The following is a 27844-nucleotide window of genomic DNA, read 5'->3' on the forward strand; positions in this document are numbered from 1 at the left end:
TGGTCCAGTTGCCCCTGTCACCCCAGCTGATAGTCCAGTACTCTCTGTCACCCTAGCTGATAGTCCAGCTGTCCCTGTCACCCCAGCTGATAGTCCAGTTGTCCCTGTCACTCCAGCTGATGGTCCAGTTGTCCCTGTTGCTTCAGCTGATAGTCCATTTGTACCTGTCAGCCCAGCTGATGATCCAATTGCCTCTGTCACCCCAGCTGAGAGTCCAGCTATCCCTGTCACCCCAGCTGATAGTCCAGTTGTCCCTGTCACCTCAGCTGGTAGTCCAGTTATCCCTGTCACCACAGCTGATGGCCGAATTGTCCCTGTCACTGCAGCTGGTGATCCAATTGTCCCTGTCACCCCAGCTGATACTCCAGGTAGCCCTGTCACTTCAGCTGATGGGCCAGTTGTTGCTGTCACTTCAGCTGATAGTCCATTTGTCCCTGTCACTCCACCTGATGGTCCAGTTGTCCCTGTGACTTCAGCTGATGGTCCAGTTGCCCCTGTCTCTTCAGCTGATGTTCCAGTTGTCCCTGTCACTTCAGCTGATGGTCCAGTTGCCCCTGTCTCTTCAGCTGATGGTCCAGTGGTCCCTGTCACTCCTGCTGATAGTCCATTTATACCTGTCACTTCAGCTGATAGTCCAGTTGTCCCTGTCACCCCAGCTGATACTCCAGTACTCTCTGTCACCCTAGCTGATAGTCCAGTTGTCCCTGTCACCCCAGCTGATAATCCAGTTGTCCCTGTCACTCCAGCTAATGGTCCAATTGTCCCTGTCACTTCAGCCGACAGTCCAGTTGTCCCTGTCACTCCAGCTGATAGTCCAGTTATGCTTGTCACCCCAGTTGATCCAGTTGTCTCTGTCACCACAGCTGAGGGCCCAGTTGTCCTTGACAGCACAGCTGATAGTCCAGTTGTCCCTGTCGCTTCAGCTGATAGTCCATTTGTACCTGTCACCACAGCTGATGATCCAATTGTCCCTGTCACTCCAGCTGATAGTCCAATTGTCTCTGTCACCCCAACTGAGAGTCCAGCTATCCCTGTCACCCCAGCTGATAGTCCAGTTGTCCCTGTCACCTCAGCTGATAGTCCACTTATCCCTGTCACCACAGCTGATAGCCGAGTTGTCCCTGTCACTTCAGCTGATGGGCCAGTTGTCCCTGTCACTACACCTGATGGTCCACTTGTCCCTGTCAGTCCACCTGATGGTCCAGTTGTCCCTGTGACTTCAGCTGATGGTCCAGTTGTCCCTGTCACTCCTGCTGATAGTCCATTTATCCCTGTCACCACAGCTGATGATCCAATAGTCCCTGTCACCCCAGCTGATAGTCCAGTTGTCCCTGTCACCCCAGCTGATATTCCAGGTGTCCCTGTCACTCCAGCTAATGGTCCAGTTATCCCTGTCACTTCAGCTGATTGTCCATTTGTACCTGTTATTCCTGCTGATGGTCTAGTTGTCCTTGATTCTTCAACTGATGTTCTAGTTGTTCCTGTTTCTCCAACTGATGGTGTACTTGTCCCTGATCTTGCAGATGATCCAGTTGTCTCTGTCACTATAGCTGATAGCCCAGTTATCCCAGTCACTCCAGCTGATAGTCCAGTTGTCCCTGTCACCCCAGCTGATGGTCCAGTTGTCCCTGTCACTTCAGTTGATATTCCAGTTGTCCCTGTCACTCCAGCTAATGGTCCAGTTGCCCCTGTCACCCCAGTTGATGATCCAGTTGTCTCTGTCAATCCAGCTGATGGTTCGGTTGTCCCTGTCACTTCAGCTGATTGCCCAGTTGTCCCTGTCACTCCAGCTGATGGTCTGGTTGTCCCTGTCACCCCAGCTGATAGTCCAATTGTCCCTGTCACCCCAGCTGATAGTCCAGTTGTCCTTGTCACCTCAGCTGATAGTCCAGTTATCCCTGTCACCCCAGCTGATAGTCCAGTTGTCCCTGTCACCTCAGCTGATAGTCCACTTATCCCTGTCACCACAGCTGATAGCTGAGTTGTCCCTGTCACTCCAGCTGGTGATCCAATTGTCCCTGTCACCTCAGCTGATTCTCCAGATAGCCCTGTCACTTCAGCTGATGGGCCAGTTGTCCCTGTCACTTCAGCTGATAGTCTACCTGTCCCTGTCACCCCAGCGGATGGTCCAGTTGTCCCTGTCACTTCAGCTGATAGTCTACCTGTCCCTTTCACCCCAGCTGATGGTCCAGTTGTCCCTGTCACTTTGGCTGCTGGTCCAGTTGCCCCTGTCTCTTCAGCTGATGGTCCAGTTGTCCCTGTGACTCCAGCTGATAGTCCAGTTGTCCCTGTCACCACAGCTGATGATCCAATTGTTCCTGTCACCCCAGCTGATAGTACAGTTGTCCCTGTCCCTCCAGCTAATGGTCCAATTGTCCCTGTCACTTCAGTTGATAGTCCATTCGTACCCATTATTCCAGCTGATGGTCTAGTTGTCCTTGATTCTTCAACTGATGTCCTAGTTGTTCCTGTTTCTCCAACTGATGGGATACTTGTCCCTAATCTTGCGGATGATCCAATTGTCTCTGTCACTATAGCTGATAGCCCAGTTATCCCAGTCACTCCAGCTGATAGTCCAGTAGTCCTTGTCACCCCAGCTGATGGTCCAGTTGTTCCTGTCACTTCAGTTGACAATCCAGTTGTCCCTGTCACTCCAGCTGATAATCCAGTTATCCCTGTCACCCCAGTTGATGATCCAGTTGTCCCTGTCACCCCAGCTGATGACCCAATTGTCCCTGTTGCTTCAGCTGATAGTCCAATTGTCTCTGTCACTCCAGCAGATGGTCCAGTTTTCCCTGTCACCCCAGCCGATAGTCCAGTTATCCCTGTTGCTTCAGCTGATAGTCCAGTTGTCCCTGTTACTCCAGCTGATATGGTACTTGTCCCTGTTATTCCAGCTGATGGTCCAGTTATCCCTGTCACTCCAGCTGAGAGTCCAGCTATCCCTGTCACCCCAACTGATAGTCCAGTTGTCCCTGTCACCTCAGCTGATAGTCCAGTCATCCCTGTCACCACAGCTGATAGTCCATTTGTCCCTGTCACTCCAGCTGATAGTCCAGTTATCCCTGTCACTCCACCTGATGATCTAGTTGTCCCTGTCACTCCAATAGATTGTCCAGTTGTCCCTGTCACTTTAGCTGACTGTCCAGTTGTCTCTGTCACCCCAGCTAATAGTCCAGTTGACCCTGTCACACCAGCTGATGGTCCAGGTGTCCCTGTCACTCCAGCTGATAGTCCAGTTACCCCTGTTACCCCAGCTGATGATCTAATTGTCCCTGTCACCTCAGCTGATAGACTAATTGTCTCTGTCACTCCAGCAGATAGTCCAGTTGTCCCTGTCACCCCAGCTGATAGTCCAGTTATCTCTGTTGCTTCAGCTGATAGTCCAGTTGTCCCTGTTACTCCAGCTGATACTGTAGTTGTCCCTGTCACTCCAGCTGATGGTCCAGTTATCCCTGTCACCCCAGCTGAGAGTCCAGCTATCCCTGTCACCCCAGCTGATAGTCCAGTTGTCCCTGTCACCTCAGCTGATGATCCAATTGTCCCTGTCACCCCAGCTGATACTCCAGGTAGCCCTGTAGCTTCAGCTGATGGGCCAGTTGTCCCTGTCACTTCAGCTGATATTCCACTTGTCCCTGTCACTCCAGGTGATAGTCCCGTTGTCCCCATCACTCCAGCTGATAGTCCAGTTTTCCCTGTTACTTCTGCTGATGGTCCAGTTTTTCCTGTCACTCTTGCTGATGATCCAGTTTTCCCTGTCTCCCCAGCTGATGATCCAGTTTTCCCTGTCTCCCCAGCTGATAGTCCAGTTGTCCCTGTCACCCCAGCTAATATTCCAGTTGTCCCTGTCCCTCCAGCTAATGGTTCAGTTGTCCCTGTCACTTCAGCTGGTAGTCCATTTGTACCCGTTATTCCAGCTGATGGTCTAGTTGTCCTTGATTCTTCAACTGATGTGCTAGTTGTTCTTGTTTCTCCAACTGATGGTATACCTGTCCCTGATCTTGCAGATGATCCAGTTGTCTCTGTCACTACATCTGATAGCCCAGTTATCCCAGTCACTCCAACTGATAGTCCAGTTGTCCCTGTCGCCCCAGCTGATGGTCCAGTTGTCCCTGTCACTTCAGTTGACGGTCCAGTTGTCCCTGTCACTCCAGCTGATAGTTCAGTTATCCCTGTCACTCCAGCTGATAGTCTTGTTGTCCCTGCCACTCCAGCTGATGATCCAGTTGTCTCTGTCACCCCAGCTGATGGTCCAGTTGTCCCTGTCACCACAGCTGATATTCCAGTTATCTCTGTCACTTCAGCTGATAGTCCTGTTGTCCCTGTTACCCCAGCTGATGGTCTAGTTGTCCCTGTCACTTCAGCTGACAGTGTAGTTGTCCCTGCCACTCCAGCTGATTGTCCACTTGTCCCTGTCACTCCAGCTGATAGTCTTGTTGTCCCTGCCACTCCAGCTGATGATCCAATTGTCCCTGTCGCCCCAGCTGATAGTCCAGTTGTCCCTTTCACCCCATATGATAATCCGGTTGTTTCTGTCACTTCAGATGATAGTCCTGTTGTCCCTGTCACTCCAGCTGATGATCTAGTTTTCCCTGTCACTCCAGCTGACAGTTCAGTTGTCCCTGTAACCCCAGCTGGTGTTCCAGTTGTACCTGTTACTCCAGGTGATGGTCCAGTTGTCCCTGTCACTCCAGCTGATAGTGTAGTTGTCCCTGTCACTTCAGCTGACAGTCTAGTTTTCCCTGTCACCCCAGCTGATATTCCTGTTTTCCCTGTTAGCCCAGCTGATGATCTTGTTGTCCCTGTCACTCCAGGTGATAGTCCAGTTGTCCCTGTCTCTCCAGCTGACAGTCCAGTTGTCCTTGTCACTCCAGCTGATGGTCCAGTTGTCCCTGTCACTCCAGCTAATGGTCCAGTTGTCCCTGTCACTTCAGCTGATAGTCCATTTGTACCTGTTATTCCTGCTGATGGTCTAGTTGTCCTTGATTCTTCAACTGATATTCTAGTTGTTCCTGTTTTTCCAACTGATGGTATACTTGTCCCTGATCTTGCAGATGATCCAGTTGTCCCTGTCACTCCAGGTGATGATCCAGTTGTCCCTGTCACTCCAGCTGATGATCCAGTTATCCCTGTCACTCCAGCTGATGATGGTCCATTTGTACCTGTCACTCCAGCTGTTGGTCCAGTAGTCCCTGACCTTACAGCTGATGATTCAGTTGTCCCTGATTCTTTAACTGATGATCCAGTTATTTCTGTTTGTCCAGATGATGGTCTAGTGGTCCCTGATACTGTAAGAGATTGTACAGTTGTCCCTGATATTGCAGCTGATGATCCAGTTGTCTGAGTCACTGTAGGTGATTGCCGAGGTGTCACTGTCACTCCAGCTGATGGACCAGAGGTTTCTGTGTATCCCGTAACTGGCCCTGTTGTCACTGATTCTGCAGCTGATTGTCCAATTGTCTCTGTTCCTCTAACTGATGGACTTGTTGTACTATGTCCTCCAGATGAAGTTCCAGCTGTCCATGATTCTGTAACTAATGGTCTGGTTGTTCCTGATCCAGTAATAGATGGTCCAGTTTTCTCTAATCCTTCAGTTGATGGTCCAATTGTCCCTGTAGCTTCAGCTGATAATCCAGTTGTTCCTGATCCTATAAGAGCTTTTCCAGTCGTCCCTAAGCCATCAACATTTAGTCCTGTTGTTACTAGCACTCCAGCTGATTGGATAGATGTCATTGTCACTCCAGCTGATTGTGCAGATGTCCCTGTCAATCCAGTAAATGGTCCTGTTGTCCCTGATCTTTCAGGTGATTGTCCAGTGGTCCCTGTTCCTCCAACTGACGATATAGTTGTACTTAATCCTCCAGATGAAGTTTTTGCAGTTGTCTCTACTCCTGTAACAGATGGTCCAGTTGTCACTGATCCTGCAACAGATGGTTTAATGGTTCCTGTTACTCCAGCCAATGGTTCAGTTGCCCCAGTCACTCTATCTGAGTATCCAGATGTAACTGTCACTCCAGCTGATGGTACAGTTGTCTCTCCTACAATAGGTGGTCCAGTTGTCCCTGATTCTTCAGCTGATAGTTCAGTAGTCTCTAATCCTACAACAGATGGTCTAATTGTCCCTAATCCTTTACTTGCTGGTCCAGTTGTTCCTGTCACTCCTACTGATGGTCCACTTGCCCCAGTCATTCTAGCTGATTGTCTGGATGTCACTGTCACTCCAGCTGATGGTCCAGTTGTCTGTGCTTTTACAACAGGAGGTCCAGTTGTTCCTGATCCTACAGCTGAAGATCTAGTTGTCTCTAATCCTACAGTAGATGATCCAGTTGTCACTAATCCTTCAACAAAAGGACTTGTTAGTGCCACTCCAGCTGATTGTGCAGATGTCCCAGTCATTCCAGCTGATTGCCCAGATGTTCTTGTCAACCTAGTAAATGATTCTGTTGTCCCTGATTTTACAGCTGATTGGCCAGTTGTCTCTGTTTCTCCACCTGATGATCTTGTTGCACCTGATCCTCCTGATGAAGTTCCAGTTGTCCTTGTTCCTATAACAGATGGTCCAGTTGTCCCTGATTTGACAACAGATGGTCTTGTTGTTTCTGTAACTCCAGCTGGTGCTCCAGTTGTCCCAGTCTTTCTAACTGATTGTCCAGATGTCACTGTCACTCCAGCGGATAGTCCAGTTGTTCCTGATCCTTCATCTGATGGTCCAGTTGTTGCTGATTCTCTTGATGATGATGGCCTTGTCCCTGTCACTCCAGCTGATGACTCAGTTGTACCTGATTCACCAGCTAATGGTCTAGTTGTTCCTGATCCCACAACAGATGGTCCAGTTGCCCCTGATCCTTCAGTTGATGGTCCAGTTGTTCCTATCACTCCAGCTGATGCTCCAACTGTTTCAGTCACTCTGGCTGATTGTCCAGATGTCACTGTTACTCCACCTGATGGTCTAGTTGTCTCTGATTCTAAAAGAGGTGGTCCAGTTGTGACTGGTCTTTCAACAAATGATCCTATTGTCACTGCAACTCCAGCTGATTTTTCAGATGTCACTGTTACTCCAGCTGATTTTGAAGATGTCCCAGTCACTCCAGCCAATTGCCCAGATGTTCCTGTCAATCCAGAAAGTGGTCCAGTTGTTTCTGATCTTGCAGTTGATTTTCTGGTTGTCCCTGTTGTTCCATCTGATGATCTTGTTGTACTTGAACCTCCAGATAAAGTTCCAGTTGTCCCTGATCCTATATCTAATGGTCTAGTTGTTTCTGATCCAATAACAAATAATACAGTTGCAATTGATCCTTCAGTTGATGGTTCAGTTGTTCCTGTCTCTCCAGCTGATGGTCCAGTTGCCCCAGTCACTCTGGCTGATTGTCCAGATGTCACTATCACTCCAGCTGATGATTCAGTTGTTTCTGATTCTAAAATACGTGGTTGAGTTGTAGCTGATCCTTCAACCAACAGTCCTGTTGTCATTGCCACTCCAGGTGATTTTTCAGATGTTGTCACTCCAGCTGAATTTGAAGATGTCTCAGTCACTGTAGCAGATTGCCCAAATGTTCCTGTCCATCCAAAAAGTGGTCCAGTTGTTTCTGATCTTGCAGTTGATTGTCCAGTTGTCCCCATTCCTCCACCTGATGATCTTGTTGCACCTGAACCTCCAGATGAAGTTCCAGTTGTCCCTGATCCTATAACTGATAGTCTAGTTGTTTCTGATCCAATGACAGATGGTCCAGTTGCCTCTGATCCTTCCGTTGATGGTATAGTTGTCCCTGTTGTTTCACCTAGTGGTCTACTTGTACCTGATTCTGTAGCTGATGGTTCAATTCTTCCTGATACTTCAGCTGATGTTCCAGTTACATCTGTCACTCTAGCTGATGGTTCAGTTGTTCCTGATTCTGCACCTGATTGTCCAGTTGTCCCAGTTCTTCCAACTGATGGTTTTGTTGTGCTTGATCTTCTGGTTGATGGTACAGTTGTTCCTAATCCTGCAGATGTTGGTCCAGTTGTCCCTGATCCTACAACAGATGGTCCTGATTCTATAAAAGATTTTCCAGTTGTCCCTGATCCTTGGCCTGATTGTCCAGTTGTTCCTGTCACTAGAACAGATGGTCCTGTTGTCCTGGATTCTTCAGCTGATGGTGTAGTTGTTCCTGTCACTCCAGGTGATGATTCAGTTGCTCTTGTCACTCCAACTGATAATCTAGTTGTCCCTGATCTCACAACAGATGGTCCAGTTGTTCCTGACCCATCAGCTGATGGTCCAGTTGTCCGTGTTTCTCTAGCAGATGATCTACTTGTACCCAATCCTCCAGTAAAAGATACAGTTGTCCCTAATTCTGTAGCTGATAATCCAGTTGCTCTTGATCCTGTAACCGATTGTCCACTTGTCCCTGAACCTTCAGCTAATGGTCTAGTTGTCACTGATTCTCTTGATGAAGGTCCAGTTGTCCCTGATCCTTCAGCTGATGATCCAGTTGTCCTTAACCCTGAAACTAATGGTCTGGTTGTCCCTGATATTTCAGCTGATGGTCCAGTTGTCCCTGATACTCCAACTGATGGTTCAGATGCCACCGTGACTCCTGACGATTGTTCAGAAGTGCTTGTCACTGCAACTGATGGTCCAGATGTTGCATCTGATTGCCCCATTGTCCCTGAAACATCAGATGATGATTTAATTGTCCCTGGTATTTCAGATGATTGTCCATAATTCCCTGTTACTTTAGCTGATGGTCCACTTGTCTCTGTCTGTCCGGTCGATGATCCAGTTGCCCCTGTCACAAACACATAGTAAAAGTAGAATGATATTAATAGCTGTTTTGGTCCTTGGTTAACCTTTAAGACTCATGAGGCTTTATTTCTCTAGTACAGCTTTTATACCTCTTCATCTCCATAACCACCATATTATTTCATACTTGTCTTTTTGCTACATTGTAACTTCTTTTTAAAAAAAGAGTCTCACTTTGTTGCCCAGGCTGATCACAAACTCCTGGGTTCAAGTAATCTTCCTGAGTACCTGGGACCACAGTGATCTTCACTGTGCCAGCTCTAGCGTAACTTCTTTCTGTTTGTTTATTTTCATAAAAATCATTTATCTAATGTCTATTGTGTGTCAAAGAAGTTGTCAGCAACTTACAGGTATCACTTCATTTTACCATTAGATTAATACTATGAGATATATAGTATTACTTTTCTCTTTTATAAAATAGAAACTAAAGCGAGATTAAGTAGCTGTTCAAAGGGGATGCAGATAAACAGTTCTCTGCTCCGTGGGGCATTCTAGTGGGAAGAGAGAGGTAGACATAAATAAAATAACTAGCCAACCAATAACCAAATTCACAAACAAGAAAAGCTTCAGAGCATTAATATAAAGTGAATTGATACTACAAAATGGGATGTTCTATTTTAGACTGTCTGGTTAGCAAAGGCTTCTGTGAGAAGATGGTCTTTATTTTGAAGTCTGATAACAAGAAGCAACCTGCTAGTGAAGTTCTAGGAGAATGGAATTCCAGGCAGAGGTAACAGCCAGTACAAAGGTCGTAAGTCTGATGGAGCTATGCTTGCTAGAAAAGCAGAGCTAGAATTTGAGTATATCTGGATAATGGGAGCTGAGGCGGGGAATATTATAAGGTAAGGTCAGATATGTAGGAGCAAGCGAAATGTTATGAATCAGGGGAGGAAGACTGAAGGTTTTTCTAAATGCAAGGGGCTATAATTTTAAAGAGGGGAGAAATAGCATAGAATTGATATACATTTAAAATCCCTCTTTACACTCTATAGAAAATATATGGCAGGGGGTGCATCATAGAATTAGGAAGAACAATTATGAGGTGATTTCAGAAGTTCTGACAATTTATGAGTGGCTTGTGCTGAAACTGTGATAAAGGAGACTGAGAATAGTGGATAGGGTCAAGATATGTGTTGGAAGTAGCAGTAACAGGCCTTGTTTAGATATGAGAGGTACAAAAAAAAAAAGAGAGCCATCAAGGATAACTACAATATTTTTACCTGAGTGAATTGAGTCAGTGATGGTAACATTTTCTAATATGGGGAAGACTCAGAGAACAGATGTGAGTATAAAGGGAAATCCAGTATCACCCAGAAGGCTCTGGTTCTGAAGATCCTAATATATCAAGAATACCACTAAGGAACCAGATGAAGATGGAAACCTTGGATCTGTAGAGACATGGATCTGCACAGTGGTGCGTCTATGTGTGTATGGGTACATGTTTCCAGTGAAACTCCACTACTTGGGTAGAGCAGAAAAGAGTTCACTACCCCCTGACAGCTCCAATCCTTCCAGAAGGTTCCCTTCCATGTGACCTGTTATTTTACCTCACTGATAAGAATAAAACCACTTCATCCTTTACCAGACTGGGAATTACTATTCACTTATTGAATTATTTACCAGATATCCACCAGATATTTATCAAGTACTCAAACCAGGAACTGAGCTATGCACTAGGAACACAACTGTAAACAAAAATAGGCAACGTGACAAGATCTTTCTCTAGTTTTAGCAGAAATCCACCATGTTGGTGGTCTGTCTAGTAAAAGATAATGACTGGATGAAGAATCAACAATCCAGGCCCTGACCTGGCCTAACAACATACTTATCATGTGATTTTGGGGTAAACACATGGATTTTTTCATAGATAAAATGTGAATAATTACTAATATATTATTGACTGCATAGGGTGTCTGTAAGATTCAAGTAAGTTAATACATGTGAAAACATTTGTCCATTTTATACTTTGTATAGTTGTTTTCTGATGATCATTTTTACTTTTGTTAAAACAGATTAAGATAACTTATACATGATATTATATAATGGTTAATGACTGCTTCATATGTTTATATTATAAATAACATTGTATTAAATATAACCAGTAGAAACTAAGATATAAGAATGGTTTTATCTACTAATATTTTATCCTACTAATTATATTTTTCAGGCACTTTTTTGGCTTATTTTCTGAGAAGTATTTAAATGTTAATAAATAAATTGATTCGTAATCTATCTCTTTGGTCATTTGAAGCAAGTTAAGTCTTACGAGACACAAACATTGTTTAGCAAGGGATCTGCAACACCCATTGCATAGTTTACATATTTCCTCAACAGGTCAGCTTTGAGCAAATGAGTTATAGACAAGCCCTACTTGCAAATTCTAGAAAAGAAGACTTTTTAAAAACCCATGTGTAGAGGTTTTAGGAAGAAAACTGATTTCTGAATGTTTAAACAATTCAGAAGACAGTGTTGCTTATTAAATTGTTCTTAGAAATGGGGAAAGCTGTTCATCAAGGTTCTAGGTCTCTGTTCAATAAAGAGCATATGGGAAAATAGGCTAATACTTTAAACCACAACAATTTCAAATACTAAAGACAGTGGTGTTTTGCAAAAGATTGCAAAAAAAGAATTCTAGTTTGAAATTTGAATATTCTTGCTGATGTAAGGTAACCTTATAATGCCCAACAGCATATTATATTATTCATGGCAGAGAAGAATTTATTGAATTCTCAAATATTTGTACTATAGGAAAATCATATAATTAATTAATGATCTGCAAAAATAGCTAACATGTTATTTTGTAATTATTTAGTATTTTAGCCTATATTGAATTATGTTAGCTTGTTGTCTAAATGATTTTGTGTGGAAAAATGCAGAACTTAGACAATGAAATTGTAACTAAATGAGCAAATACATCCTAAGAAGCCCTTAACTCCAAAACAATAATTATGGACCAACCATGAGATAAAGTGTTAGAGGGTCACTATTGCTTTTTTTTTTTAAACTTAACTCCATTATGTTTGTATCAAGTAACATTCCAGTGATTTCTAAATTGGCCATGTGACAATATCAGATTTAAAATGCTGCACTAGTCTAGTTTAATAATGGAAAATATCTAAATTATCAGATCATTTTTATTATATGTGATTTCAGGTATTGCACTAATTGATATCCCAATAGTGCATAAATACTGAATAACAAAGCATACAATGGCAACCTCTTTAAAGGATTCACAGAATATTTAAATAACAGTGCTCTAAGTTTCAAGCAGGAAAGATTTTCAACTGAATTAATACCCTACTGAATAAGCTTTTATAAACAAATTTCTACACTGACTCCCATTTTTGTGACCTTTTAGTGCTTTGCTAATCTCACCTGGTGTATTTGAAGAGCCCGTGCTGGCGCCACTGCTGGACCATCCAGATGTAATTTTGCCTCCACTAGTTGCACCACCTGGTGTTCCAGGTGTACCTGTGGCAAAGGCAAAAATGGAAAGGACACATTCACAGAATTTCTTAAGCTATGATATAACCAATTCTCACTTAAATTAACTTCCACCTAAAAATTACAGAAATCTTCATTTTTCTGTATCAATAACAATAATGATCCTTTCCACATTTGAAAAATGTACTTTGACTTACACTATTCACTATTTTCTTGGCTCCTCATCCCAAGTTCACAAAATAGATCACTTTGACCCACATTTTACAGATACGAAAACAGAGGTTACAGAGGTTAAGTGATTTACTCGCTTAACAACATGACATTGATTCTGAGGAACAGTATTCACACGAACATCCCATATTGCCCCTTGGCAAGTGCAGGGTCTCCCATTTTACCTACCTGGTTTGCTTCCAGAGATTGTCACTGCTGTGGCTGAGGCTGCATCGGTGTGTTTACTCACAGGGCTACTGGTAGTTGAGGCAGCAGATACTGTTGGGGTCCCTGGTTATCAACAACAATGGTTCAGGCTCACTGCTGCAAATGTACTGGTCCCTATTCTGTGCTGATAGCACAGAACTGAGATTTCTAAAGTATAGTGGATTAAGGGCATCTCCCCTATGCTTTCCCTTTGCTCTGACACTTAATGTCAGTTATAGCCTGACCAATAGTCCACATCACACACTTCTGAGGAAGGCAGGGTTGAGAACTGTTAAGAAGTTATGTCCAGACTTGCCTGATTTTCCAAAACTGGTGGTTCCAATGTCTGCTTCCCCAGGGGTGCTGCTACCTGGAGCTCCAGGAGTTGCTCCAGGTGATACCACAGGTGTGCCTGAGACTTTCAGAGAAAACAAACAGTTTAAGAAACTCGCTTTTATTCAATCACTGTGACCTGAAACAACTTGGAAATCTCTTCCAGAATATTTATACTCATAGTTTCTTGCTCAGGAAGAGTATACATGTTAATCTGATAAGGCACTATTACCCCATCACAATCCTTATTTGCCTTCAACACTGAATGTGCCTCTTTCTAGAATTACCTACAAATTATAATTCCAGAGTAAATTCTTCTCCAAACTGCATTTACCATTTGCTGTATTACTTAACTTTTTGCTTTTTTCATGTGTTTAAATATTACTTTATTCTAAAAATTCTAACCTTTGTAAATATAAGAGCATCTTCTGGCACCTAACACATTACTAAGCTCTCAATAAATATTGTCCGACCAAAATACAAGTGTTTGTGTTACAGTAGGCAGATAGCCAGAAATGAGCAGGCAAGGGAGCCCCCTGGGAAAAGAAGTCCTGGAGACGCTGTCAACTCATAGTCAGTGCCGCCTACTGACAGGCAGCAAAAAAAGACAACAGCTACACTGGCTACTTCTGGCCTTGTGATTGAGCTCCTCTTGCCTTGAAGGGGACTTACCAGGCCCTAGCTGGAGATAATCAGGTTAGGGACTTTCCCCACTGAGGAGCATGCACACTCCTCCAAAAAATTGTCCTGGAGTAGACTTTTGCTCATTATAAGAGTAAAAAGCACATCCCTGGGTGGAGATTTTAAATGCTAATGAGACATGCAACGTGTGTACCAGCATGTACAACGACAGAGCATGCGCGCCCAAAAAGACATCCTGAAACATGCATGCAAGTAATACACCCCTCACGCCCCTTCATGAATAATCAGGTAAGATTCTCATAAAAGCAGTCCCCCAGCACTAGCTGCTGCTGGCTCATTCTTTTAAGCAGCCCACTCTGCCTTGTGTTTCAGAGTGTACTTCATATTTAAATAAACCCTGCTACTACTATTTTTTCAGCCCTACCAGCTCAGAACTGTTTTCCACTCCTCTCTAAGAATGTGCTTCATCTTCCTTCAATAAACTCTGCTACTTAATCCTTGCTATGCATCTCTTGGCTGAATTATTTCTTCCAAGTTAGAAAAGAATCGAGGATTCCCACACTTTTCGGTAACATTTGCATTTATCTATTTACAAGTACTGAATTCTTCATAATCTCTTTTGATAAATTAAATTTTGAAATCAGAGCTCACACTTCTGCTAATTAAACATAATTTTAGATATAAATAATATTTCAAATGTGACTTCACGGGAAGCTAAAGTGGTTGCGGCATCTGATCTTCCAGTTGTATCCAATTTGAAAAATAACGATGTTCTGCCTATAGATTGTTGCCATGCTGCAAATGCTTTTTGACAAAAGTTCATTATTAAACATTACTGCTAGAATTTTCCTCATTCTCTTATAATTAACTTCTTTTTTTGAAACTCACTTGGACTTATGCTAATTATATATAAGACCTTTGTGTTTGACCATTGCTCTGACAACAAGATGTGCTTTGTCTTACCTGCTGTGTTTCCAGGGCCAGTGTCCCCAGTACCTGATGTTCCAGCTGTGTTTCCACTGCCTGCGCTGGTGGTGGCTTCCACAGACCCTTCTGCTGAACCTGGTCAACATACAAAGGCAGCTAGGATTACATTAATTTCCAAAGTTTCTAGGAAATTAAGGCAACTGTTAAATATTCTTAGACATCCCCATTATTTATCCTTTTGTCTGAGTATTTCAATAGCTTTGTTTCTGATCAGTGTAATTGATTTGAATGAATAAGCTTCTGTGATTATTTAGCCATTTACTCGATACTAAATCCCAACTCACTGCCTAGCATCCCAGTCATTCTTCCTGCCAGTGTTGTCAATTCACCTGATATTCTGGTTGTTCCTGTTTCATTTTGTTTTGTTTTGAAGAAGAGGGAGGAGGAGGAAGAGGAGGGGGAGGAAGAGGAGGATAAAAGTAATATGATAAAATTTGTTAAACTCAACTTGGTTATTTATGATGTTTCCATGGCTACTTTCACTACCCAAATTCATGTCTTCCTTCCTCCTACCTAAATATTGCAATTGTTTCCTCTTTATCCAATTAACAGGTCAATATTCTTCATCACGAATATATTCTCTGTTCGAGAATATTGAATGATAGTAATTCTTCAACATTAATGTGTGTAAGAATCATCTGGTGAGCCTATTAAAAATGCAAATTCCCTATCTTTCCAAGCAGAAATTCTAATTCTATTTTATAACGTTGAAGAGGCTGGTCTTGTATTGCAATTAAACACCTATATTCATTTTCAGTTTGCAGAGCATCCAGAGGATAAAAGAATAACTTAATTGACATCATGGAGAATAGCTAAATTTAGAATATCTAGAAAGGGATATAAGAACTTGATTAGTTTCAGGTTCATCATTTTGGGCAGGAATAATTTCTAGGTGATATATCACGAAAGGAGACACAAAACATCAGGTCCCCACTATCAGTGATGCTATGTTTGATCACTAGGTTTAGGTGGTGACAACCAGAACTCTCCAGTGTAAAGCATTTTTCAATTCTGCAATTAGCAAGTAATCTGTTGGGTGATACTTTGGCATCAAGCAAACATCCAAGTCCTAGTCAACCTTTCACTCAATGATTTCAGCATTTATTTATGCTCCTTGTCTATTTCATTCAGCATTTCAAAACAGTGATTTTTCCAATTGTGTCTTTTTTCAACATTCATTAGTTGGAATTTTTCTTTAAAAAGACAGATTTCTCTGATCAACTGGAACTATTCGAATATCTTGATTCATAGTTTCTAATAAAAATACTTAATAATTGATTAATTTTTCTCTTGAATTACCAATCTTCAGAATAAGGACTTGACATGATAGTCACCACTAACATTATCAAATGTTGCTGTGGTTGTTTCTTTTTATTAATTATCATTGGGGGCATGAATGTTTCAATATTATCAATGTGCCTCAATCTATTACAAATAATTTTTTCAGTGCTCAAAATTCTCCAAATTTGGCCAACAGGAACTCATGCAGTTTAGCACCCTTGTCATTTAGGCAGAGCTCCCTAAGTCTTTGAATGCTTCCTCATTTTCTGACTTAAGAAGTCCCAAGCTCACCTTGTACTTTTCTTGTCCAAGACCTAGAATTAACCATTTCTCCAAGCAACAGTGAACACAGAAATTTAGGAGCCCAAACTGGCTGACAAGGGGTGCACACTACTGTTAGGGTACCACTGCTTTTAGGCCATTTCAGTGGCCAGAGGTGGAAGATATAAAGACAAATAAATATATAGATAATACATGTATTATATTGGAAGATATAGATTTCCATATATTAGAAGTATATATATTTATACCTATATTTGAGTATATCACATATATTTGTAATAAGTTTGTATATATTTCTAATATATGAAAATATACATTTTCTATATATATCATATATTTAGATTTATATAAATGGTATATATAAGTTTATATATGTATTTCTAACTCAAATGGAACATTACAGAAGAAATTTATTTGATTTCTTTTCTTTTTTTTTTTTTTTTTTTGGAGACAGGATCTCACTCCTTCTCCCAAATTGGATTGCAGTGGTGCAATCACTGCTCATTACAGCCTCGACTTCTGGGCTCAGGTGATTCCCCACTTCAACCTCCCAAGTAGCTGGGATACAGGCATGTGCCACCATGTGTAGCTAATCTTTTGTATTTTTTTTTTTTTTTTTTTGTAGAGATGGGGGTCTCACTGTGTTGCCCAGGCTGCTCTTAAGCTCCTGGGCTCAAGCAGTCTGCTGGCCTCAGCCTCCCAAAGTACTGGGATCTCAGGCATGAGCACTTCGTCCAGCCCTGATTTAATTATTGTATTTCTTTTCTCTTACATTTAAAATCTTGATTTCTAATAACATTCATATAACTACTAATTGTTTTATTCTGTAATATATAAAAAACCATTTCAAAGTGAGAACACTCATGTAACTACTAAGAAGAAAATTACTGAATGAAGTTTAAAATTTCCTAGCAGTCTTTTTGCCATTAAAATACATGATACTAGCATATACTGTCTAATTACTGTGTGTTAAAGTCATGTGAAATAATTATTTTCTCCATGTGATTATAATTTGATATTCAATTAGGTTCACTTGTTTTGGTTGGTTTTCAGTTTTAGGGTTTGCTTTTTTTATTTTGATTTAATTGTGTTTTTAAAAATACTTATGACATTTTCCTTTTTGAAAGCCAAAATTATATTTAAAAGAATACTCAAAGAACTCAAAATTCTGCTGTTCTGATTTGTTTCCTATAAGTAATGATTTTCACTAGTTTTTAGTTTATCTTCTGTGTTTTTTGTATACATATTTGCATATGTATATATAATTCATATCCTTACAAAACATATATACATATATGTACACACACATACACACATCCCTCTTTTTTCATAAAGGTATAAATGGTATATACAATTCTGATTTGTTTTTTTCCTTTACAATAAATTCTGGAAATAACTAGATCAGTCCATAGAGATCTTTCTCACTCTTCTATTAGGATGGTCTAGTGCTGCTTTTTGTCATCTTTTATTCAATGTGTCTTTAATGAGTTGCTTCCAGGCTCTTTCTATAAAAAAACAATGCCGGTATGAAAAGCTTATACATATGTTATTTTATACTTTGGTTGTCTAGCTTCAGGAGCACTAAAAGCGGGATTTCTGGGTCAAAGGATAAACGAGTCTGTAATTCTGTTAGGTTTTGCCAAGTTATCCTCCTCCGGGCTGTAACATTTTGTGCTCCCACCAGCAATGCACAGAGCACCACCTGTTTCTTTCCAGAACTGTCAACAGGGCTGTTGTCACACTTTTGGATTTCTGCCAATCTAAAAAGTGAGAAATGGTATCTCAGTGTAGTTTTGATTTGCATTTTTCTTGTGTGAAGTTGATCATTTTCTCAGAGGTTTAAGAATCACTTATAGTTCTTTTTCTCTGTAATTCAATTCACATCTTCTATTATTCTAGTTTTTGATTTGCTCTATGCACTTTTTCCCTTTGCTGATTTCGCTTGGCATCCTTTTGTGCAATAAATCATAGCCACAAGTATGATTCTATACTGAGTCTTGTGAGTCCTTCTAGCAAGTCCCAAAACTTGAAGGGCTCTTGGGCACGCTGATATGGATTGCCTTCCCATTTGGTCAAAAATGTTTTTATGTCTTTAAGGAGAGTGTTAAAGTTTTCTTCATGTAAGTTTTATCTTGTTCAGATTATTCCAAGGTAATTTATCTTATTTGTTGTTTGCAAAAATTGGAGTTTTCTCTTCAAATATAGATTTTAACTTGTTATTATTTGTATTTATGAAGACTTAATTTTTATAGATTAATCTTGTATCTTGGTACCTTATTAAATTATCTTACTGCTTATAGTTTTTCCATTGATTCTCTACAGTTCTGCGGGTACACTATTATATCATCTGTAAATAGAAATACTTTAATATTTTCTATTTCAAATTCTATGCTATCAATTGCTATATAATCCAATTTATTAATAACTCCAGAAACTGTTAAATAATAGTATGATTGCATATCTCCTTACCTTGTTCCTGAAGTTAGTGGAATAGGTTTAGAAATTCCTTATTAAGATGCTACACGTGTGGCTGAGGTATATGTACTTTATATTTATTTATTTATTTATTTTTGTGAGATGGAGTCTCAATCTGTTGCCCAGGTTGGAGTGCAGTGGTGCAATCTCGGCTCACTGTAACCTCCGCCTCCCAGGTTCAAGCTATTCTCCTGCCTCAGCCTCCTGAATAGCTGGGATTACAGGCACCCGCCACCATGCCCAACTAATTTTCGTATTTTTAGTAGAGACGGGGTTTTGCCATGTTGGCCAGGCTGGTCTCAAACTCCTGACCTCAAGTGATCCGCCTGCCTCGGCCTCCCAAAGTGCTTACAGGTGTGAGCCACCAAGTCTGGCCCTGTTTTAAGGAAGTATCCATTCATTCCTATTATTTTGAGTGGTCTTTTTTTCCCATCAGAAATGATCATTCAATGTTTATCAAATACCTTTTTAGCCTCTGTGAGTCGTTTTGTTTCCCTTAGATCTACTATTAATATTATGAATTACATTAAAAGATGCCTTAATTTTGAAAAAGTCACTAAAAATCAGTATTAATAAAAATAATCAAGCATTAGTTTCTTCCTGAATGCTCATTTTTCCTTTTTTGTAAACTGAAGCTTCTTGTACTTAGCTCATGAGATTTAAATAATTCGCTTGACTACTTACTACCTGTTATCTATGAGTACAGCAAGTCCAATTGTTTTTCAGAATACTTTGCATAATTGACTCTTCAGGATTAATTCTTCCAGGTATATGATAGGTTATTTCACTACATAGATTTAGGGGTTTTTTTCTAAATTCAGAATGTTTTTCCTTATTTATAATTTTAAATATTAGTTCTGTTTCATTGCTTTTTCTTCTCCAGATACGGCAATAATATATCTTGGATACTTTTGTTTGTTTCCTAAAACTATATCATTCTCTAGCCCATTATACCTTTTGTGAAAGTGTCTGCAATATTTCAGGGGTAGGGTTTACCTCTTCTCAGTTCTATCCTCTATTATCCTTGCTGTATTTTCAGTTTTATTTATTCTCAATGGAACACCTTGCTATTTGGTCTTTTGAGATAATTTTTCTTTTTCTTCAATTTTCTCCTGGGTTTTTACCAATTCCAATTTAACATTCCTGCTGTTTATCTATTTCCAGTCTTAATTTTTAATCTGTAATTTTGATGTATCTTTGTAGCTGCAGTTGTTTCCTTAGTTATTTTACGTTAATGTTATGTTTTTGTATTCTTTTGCTTCATGACTAGATCTTTAGAATTTGCTTGCTATTGCTGCAAAGTTTTTGAAAATGTATATAAAGGAATAGCTGTGTATCGATACTGGAATTTCTTTATTATTATTATTATTATTATTATTATTATTATTATTGTTTTGTGGGCCAGTAATAGCGGGAGATTCTATGCAGGGGGCAGCAGGGAGGCTTCAGTATACTTCCCAGATTTCTCAGATAAAGGGCTCCCCTCTTACGTTCTTACAGTGAGGGAGCTTCGTTTATAAGTGGCACTTTTTCCTTGTCTGTCTTCTGATGCTTTCATTATTATCTTGTTTTATTGAGACCCTTATTTTTCCATACGTATTTTTTTCCTTTGGCACCCAGGCTCCAAGGGTTGCTCCCCTGTCCAAAGACTTCCATGCATTCTCCAGTACTCTTTCAACTCCATTCATGAGGGCTCTCTGACCTGCCAGGTCCCAGATTTTCTCTCAGCATTTTCCACTCAAGTTGTGGGGCTTTCCTTTTGAGGCTCAACTCTAGTTGGTTGAACCACTAGAATCATGGTATTCTACCACTATTAGGACCTCTCTATACTTCTCTATTTTCTGTGATGCCCTTACCTATATTTCAGCCCTATGGTGAGCCTCAGAGCCATCGTTCCCAGTTTTTGGAGTCTGGCTCTTCTCTGTCTCCTCTACACACCGTAGGTGTGGGCTCTGTTTTGATCTTTATGATTTGAAGAAAGAGGTATCTATAGACTCTAATTTATGCAGCCACTATTTTCCTGTTTGTTTGTTTTTTTTTTTTTCCATTGGTTTCTTGAGCTTAAATCCTATTCGATTCTACTAGTGTCAGTGCAAATTAAGGATCAGGTTGATACTATGACTAATTAAATTACATTCTGCTTGTGATAAAAGGATTTTTAGTGTGTTTGAATATTTAACCAGGTCATCAGATATTTACAACAGAGATATAATATGTAAGAAATTAGGTTAAGGAAGGTTCTTCACAGATTCAGCTTACTCACTTGCTTCATTTCCAGAGACGAATTTAGGGTGAACTATGTGTAATAAATGGTGCTCTCAAGTCCTTCTACTTGAAGACTATAATCATTTATATTGAGAACATGTGTGTAGTAGGTCATATCTGCTTGGCTATATAATATAAAAGAGTGAAATATCTCTCTGACTTTGCAGTCTCTTAACAGACTGCCTCTGATGTGCATCATATTCTGTTTTAATGCTTATTCAATAATAAACCTATATTTTATTCTGTACTACCTTTGTGCAGGGGGTTCTGGATTTGAGGAACATTTTGTTTTTAATCCTCCTTCCCCAAAACCTGAATAACTACTTTTTATTCCCTTGCAGTTGGATAGATTCTTAAAATTTCACTCAGCTTCCTTGTATTTTGAGTTTTTGTTCAAGTTGGGGCATACAGACACAGCTTGTAGTGCACTGATTATAATACATTCTTTTCAAAATAGAATAATTCTGTTGTTTTAATCAAATTAATCAGTCACTTTACTAGAAGTGCCTCTCAAGTCTTACTCCAATGTGTGTCATTGAACAATTCCTCCACTTTGATTATCTTTTGCGTTGCATGGTTTTGCTTTTGTGTGTATTATAAATATTAATTTCTTTTGCTCAGAAATGAAGTTCTATGAGAACAAATACCTTACTCTACTCCTCTTTTATGTTGTCTGTATCCCCCAGGATAATACTGAACACACAACAAATATTTCTTGATTTATTTCTGATCTTCTGCAGTTTTGACATTACACAAATAATAATAATTAAATTCCCCAGGAAAACTTGTCTTTTGTAATTTTAAAAAATTACACTTCTACTGTCTAGATTTATTCTGATTATGCTCTTTCCATACCTGATGCTCCAGAAGTGTTTTCACCAGCAGCTCCAGTGGTGGCTACATTTCCCCCTTCAGTTGTTCCTAATTGAAAAGAGCAACAGTGCTCAGTCTGCATCAGAGTTTTCAAAATCATGAAATAAAAATACAGGGCACCCAATTAAATATGAATCCCAGACAAACAATAAACACTGTGTTTTGATTATTGCATGGGACATACTCATTCTAAAAGAACTGTTCCTGATTTGTGTGAAATTCAAATTAACTGGTATCCTATATTTTCTCTGGCAAGCCTAGTCTACATAAATGGTTACAATGAAGTAACTCTTTGAAAAAATTTCAGGGTTTCTTTAAAGAGGTAGGTGGTCAACTTAAACTATCCATGATCATTTGTTGTAAAATTACATCCCTTCTAAATTCACTTAAACTTATAAGAATTTGAAGTTCCAACTAGGTTTGTGACTCACCACCACTAAAGTGACCAGGTGAGCCCGGGCTTGGCCTGGTGAGTTTCCCAGGTGGACTGGAACCAGTGAAAGATGTTTTAGCTGTGATTTCACTGTCAGATCCAGCAGTAGATCCAAGAGACTGTCCTGTTACACCTGACAAACACAGTGTTGGGAGAGCATATACATTATTGTGACAACCCAGTGCCATAATAGTTTTGAAGGAAATATTTAGAGAAAGCATAAATTAAAACTTTTCTTGAAAAATGTTAATAAGTTATATACCATTCTATCTTTTGTTGGATGGCATTTATACTTAGTGAAATTTGCAGAGGTCTGATGAAATATTGTCCTTTTCACCAAAAGCCACAGCCTCGGGATGACATCCTCTACTCACCTGACATGCCTTCAGATGATGTCGCTTCACTGCTTGTGGCTCCAGTTTTTCCACCCACTGAGGGTCCAGTAGTTCCTTTCAAATAGACAATAAATATGTATCATGATCTTTGATTTAGCAGAACATAGGGTGCTACTCTCTGCTTTCAAAATACCTTTTGTTTACACTTCTTCATTTCCAGAAGTGGCTCATTCTTTCCAAAAATTGATCATAAGAATCGTATATGATTGTTGGCATCCCTCAGAGTGCTTATTTACTTATTCCTTGTAAATAAGCTTGTTTATTATTTACTTGTTCAATATTCAGATATTTGAACCTAGCGGTTCTCAACCCAGGTTGCATGTGGGACCCATGAGGCTTTTAAAAAATATTTAATGCCTGGTCCCTTCTTCCAGGGACAGATTCAATTAGTCTGTGAAGGATTCTTCAATACGTATTTTCAAACATTTCTCTAGCTGATTCTAATTTGTAGTTAGGATTGCAAACTATGACCCTAGCCCCACTCCAGACTCACAGACTCAGAAGTTCCAGCACAGGAACCTCTGTCTGAATCTGCATGGCCGATTACTACCTGCAATACCTGTGGTCAGTAACTGGGCTTCCTAACTCCAGTTCTTCTCATTCTTTACAGTGCTGCTAAATAAAGAAAATGTGGGCAGATCCACATGCTCCATTTTACTCCTGCACACTCACTGACTTTTCCCTTTTACTTACCTGATTTGCTGCTTTCAGAGGTTGTGGCTGAGGCTCCAGGGCTGGCAGTGGTGGAGCCTGCAGAAACTCCTGTACTTCCTGAAACCAAGGCAGGAGCAGGTATTCATGTTATTACTTCTGTTACTATGACTACTTGGAAGTTTCCAGAAAAAGGAAGTGAAAGAAACTATCCCTCCAACTTTCCTCAGCCCTGCATTCTAATACTAGTTCTAGCCTGAATTTACAGAGCATCACTTAGTGTGGGAGGTATGGTTGGGAGCTTCTGAGACATTATGTCCAGCCTGGTTGATCTTACCAGAAACTGTGGCTCCAGGGCCTGCTTCTCCAGGGGTACTGCCACTTCCGACTGCAGGGGTTGCTCCAGATACCCTCGGTGTGCCTAATTTTTTATCATGGAAGAAAACAATGTCTGCTAAGAAAGTTAAATCCTTATAAAAGTGACCTAAAATATACATTTTTTTCCTTTAAAAAATGAATCTATCTCATAAATATCCTAAGTTCTTGTTCAAGGTAAATCAGATAAATCAGGAAACTCTGATATTGTACTGATTATAATAAAGGAGTCTTTCTTTGTAAAATATAGTAATCATGCAGATAATTCATTGTTCAACACTGAGTAGTTCAGCATTGAATTATATTGTCTCTTCTTACTACAATTGCCTTATGCTCCAGCATGCATCTTTTATTTGTTTGATTAACTCCTGCCTTTCTTAGTCTTTATCATCTACATCTGTAGGAATATTTATTCCTTCCTCTCTATAGTAAAGTAGAGTGAGAACAAATGTATGTCCCTATTCTTCTCCTGTATCCCACAGAGAATCTATCACAGTATTAGATATACAGCATATACTTGTTGGTATAGTTCTGATCTTCTGGACACACAGCCTTACATAATGTTTGGATTCCCCAAGAAACCTTGTTTCTGACTAACTTTTGAGCAGAAAGCTCACGTGTCTATAGGACAGCATCATGATGATTTTGCTCTTCCAGTACCTGCTCTCTCAGATGTATTTTCACTAGCAGCTCCAGTGGTGGCTGCATCCACTCCTCCAGTTGTTCCTACTTGGAAGAATAATGGTGCTTAATGTATATGGATAGTTAGCAAAAAAAATTATTTCAGGATATTCAGTTTCATGTCGTTTTCCTAAAATATCGTCCTTGGTTTTCTTTACTTAATCTCGTTATCGTATTCTGGGGTCTTGGGAAAGCTTGTGTTAGACCCCAATCACAGCCCCCAAAAGGGTCTCTGTCTTGCCTGCTGGGTTCCCAGGGCTGGTGGCCCCAGTGCCTGACGCTCCAGGTGTGCTTCCCCTGCCTGCTCCTGTGGTAGCGCCCATGGATCTTCCAGTCGTACCTGACAAACACAGTAGCAGTAATTTCAACATATGGTACTTCTGAAGGAAAAGACTGGGAGATTCAAGTCAAATTTCAAGTTTCTTGAGCAGCTTACATGTTTTGCTTATGCCCATTTATCAGGCGCTAAAGCATGTTTTGACTACACCCATTTAACAAGATCTAAAACACGTGTCCTGACTTGCGTGATTGTCCTGGGGTTGTAGCTCCTTTGCTTGGTCCCCTGGGTGTGTTGCCCTCCTCTCCTCTCCTTGTTAGGGCAGGAGGGCCTCTGGTTACTTTTGATTTTAAAAATATATATATTTTAAAAAATTCCCTGGCTGGGCGCAGTGGCTCACACTTGTAATCCCAGCACTTTTGGAGGCAGAGGCAGGTGGCTCACCTGAGGTCAGGAGTTCAAGACCAGCCTGGCGAACATGGCGAAACCCTGTCTCTACTAAAAATACAAAAATTAACCGGGCCTGGTGGCAGGTGCCTGTACTCAGGAGGCTGAAGCAGGAAAATCGCTTGAACCCGGGAGGCGGAGGTTGCAGTAAGCAAAGATCACACCACTACACTCCAGCCTGGGCAACGAGAATGAAACTCCATCTCAAAAAAAAAAAAAAAAAGTCCTACACATAAACCAACTCATTTACTCTTATAAAATTCCTCTGAAACAAGTCATAATATTATTCTTATTTATTAGATGTGATTAAATGATTTGCTTCAGGTCACCAAGTTGGTCGACAGCAGATCCAGGAGCCAAATTCAAGCAGTCTACCTACAGTTAATACTCTACCTGTGCTTCTCAAACAATCTGTAGCAAAAGATCAATTTTGTAAAATTTCCAGTGTGTGCTAGATGGATACTTTGAAAAAGGCCATAAAATAGAGAAATGAAATTTTTAAAAGTAAAACCATATGAAACACAAGTCTTTATTTAATAGACAAAAATCATCCTGTAAAATTGCTATGTTTTTAAATGCTTAGTCTCTGTTTCATTTCTTATTACATCAAAAACTGGTAACAATCTGGCTTGTATTCATCTGTCGACCAAACTTTGAGTAGCCCTGCTCAAAATCCTTATACATACTGCCTCATAACCAAAAGAGATAGCTGATTGACTTATCATTATTATCCAAGTAATTTTGATGCAGGTTTTAAGAAATGTAAACAAATGGTCATTACTCTAAAATTTAAGTTTACTGACCTAATTGGAATGAACCAGTTTCTTAATTTGTGCTAGTGTACATTGATTATATCCTTTAAACCATTAATTGTTACGTAAATTATATCTTATTCCAAAAAGTGTTTAAGTTATAACGTTTAAATCAAGAAAATTGCTAAGGGAAAGTAAATGTAGAAAAAATAAAATTAGGCCATGGATTTGTTAGCAAATGCATAAAGAGAAATAGTTCCATGTATACACTAAAGAAATGGCTTTTAACCCACGTACGTATGTAAAGAAGTTTTGATTTATATTAAAAGCAATCAGAACAATTGAAGAATTGTAAGTAGTGGAGTGACATGATGATAGTTGAGATTTTGGAAGTCCATTCTGCCATGGTATTGATGGCAGCATAGATTGGGAGGGAAGTGAGGAAGGAGTGGAAATGTTAGAGCAGTAGTTTTCCACTTTGATGAGCATCTGTTGCATGGACTTGTTAGTAAAGTGTTTGCTGGGCTCCACTCCAATAGCTTCTGATTTTAGGCAGGTGGGCCCAGATATTTTCATTTCTAACGAATTCCCAGAAGATGCTGATGCTGCTGGTCCAGAAACCACACTTTAAACACCATTGTGTTTGGAGGAAGGTGAGCAAGGTGGAGGCTAGGTTGAAAATGTTTAACATCTGAACAAAAGCAGAGGCAAATTGATGCAGAGAAGAAACTTAAGAGATACTTAAAATTAGTAGCTGATTACATGGTGGACAGGGGTGAATTGTGGCTTTTTTGTTTTCTATCCAAATTACCTCTGCTTAAGGAAACCAAAAATATTTTATTCATGAAACCAACAGTAGTTAAAATTCAGTCAATGATGTGTACGGCAAGCATATCCTCATTGGCTTTTGTTGGATCTAGGTTTTTATACACACACAGAGCTGTGGAGCTAGCTATTCCACAGCAGACAGGACTCTGTGTTCTAAACCTGCCTCTTCCAGCTTGGAGACCTTTTATTATTTTCTCACGTACTGCGAATAACAACAGATAACTACCGTGGTGTAATTGTTGATTAAATTACATACTACATATTTGAAGACAATTCAGAAATCTTCCTGTGCCACAGAAACATATCATTAGTATTTTATTAAATATTAATCATTGAATTTTTCTCCATGGTCATTTAGTTGACTTCAATAGCTCTGACATTTGGCCCTGTTATATAATGTTGTACTCAGGGTAAAGTTGTTGCCAAGTTGAAACAGAGGATTCCTAGTAGAAATCGGCTACGGAAGAGATAGTATTTGACTCATTTATTTGTCTCATCTGTTCTGAAGTCACTTAAATTTCCATGTTCAGCTCCTGTGGTTATACCTGGTAACACTCCAGTTGTCCCTGATAAATGTAAAGAAAAAACAAACACCTGGCTAAAAAAAAAAAAAAAAAAAAAAAAAATGCATAGGTGCCAACAACTATCGAGGTCATGATCACATATAATTGTAACATGATATACTTTAAGGAAGCAACTTGTGAAAAGACTAAAGATATGACATTTCAATTACATATGAGGAATAATCACCTAACTCTAATACTTTTATTTTGCAAAATATTGTCCTGAGTAGCATCTCCTAAAATAGGTTGCTTAGCTGAGGCTGGTATACTTTGTTCTGAATTTAATTTACCTGCCATGCCTGAAGCACCAGTGACGGTGGAGCTCACTACTCCTGTCATGCCTGCATTTCCAGATGTTGAGATGATGGGAGCTGAAGTTTCAGTAATGCCTGAGAAAAACGTAAAATTAACTTCTCATCTGAAGTCTATTAGGACTTTATTACCATGGAGTGAGTTAACTGTTTAATCAATTTTACTATAGAAAATAGAATCAGTAAAGCCAGTGACTTTCTGCCTAGAGTTCCCCAAGAATTTCTTTTAATATCATTGCCTTTTTTTCTTTTTTACAAATATAGCTTTCTGCATCTTGAACTGAGTCACACTAGGTCTTCATATATTTTTCTAAATAACTGTTTTAAAATAAGCAGAACCTACAGCCACT

At 40.1% G+C, this 27844-nt stretch overlaps 1 protein-coding gene across 1 annotated transcript in view; it reads right to left on the minus strand.

Annotated features, from left to right (window-relative positions):
- MUC19 (mucin 19, oligomeric) overlaps window positions 1-27844 on the minus strand; it is a 188144-nt gene that overhangs the window by 90459 nt on the left and 69841 nt on the right. The window contains exons 46-57 of the mRNA XM_063785772.1: window positions 27474-27572; window positions 24296-24361; window positions 23598-23681; window positions 23303-23380; window positions 22589-22663; window positions 22213-22347; window positions 21764-21829; window positions 14582-14680; window positions 12960-13061; window positions 12626-12727; window positions 12158-12253; window positions 22-8768 (exon numbers count right to left, since the gene is read on the minus strand). Coding sequence (XP_063641842.1) covers window positions 22-8768; window positions 12158-12253; window positions 12626-12727; window positions 12960-13061; window positions 14582-14680; window positions 21764-21829; window positions 22213-22347; window positions 22589-22663; window positions 23303-23380; window positions 23598-23681; window positions 24296-24361; window positions 27474-27572 — 9749 coding nt within the window. The remainder of the gene's footprint in view (window positions 1-21; window positions 8769-12157; window positions 12254-12625; window positions 12728-12959; window positions 13062-14581; window positions 14681-21763; window positions 21830-22212; window positions 22348-22588; window positions 22664-23302; window positions 23381-23597; window positions 23682-24295; window positions 24362-27473; window positions 27573-27844) is intronic.

This window comes from Pan troglodytes, chromosome 10 (genome assembly GCF_028858775.2).
Source record: "Pan troglodytes isolate AG18354 chromosome 10, NHGRI_mPanTro3-v2.0_pri, whole genome shotgun sequence".
Lineage (NCBI taxonomy): Eukaryota > Metazoa > Chordata > Mammalia > Primates > Hominidae > Pan > Pan troglodytes.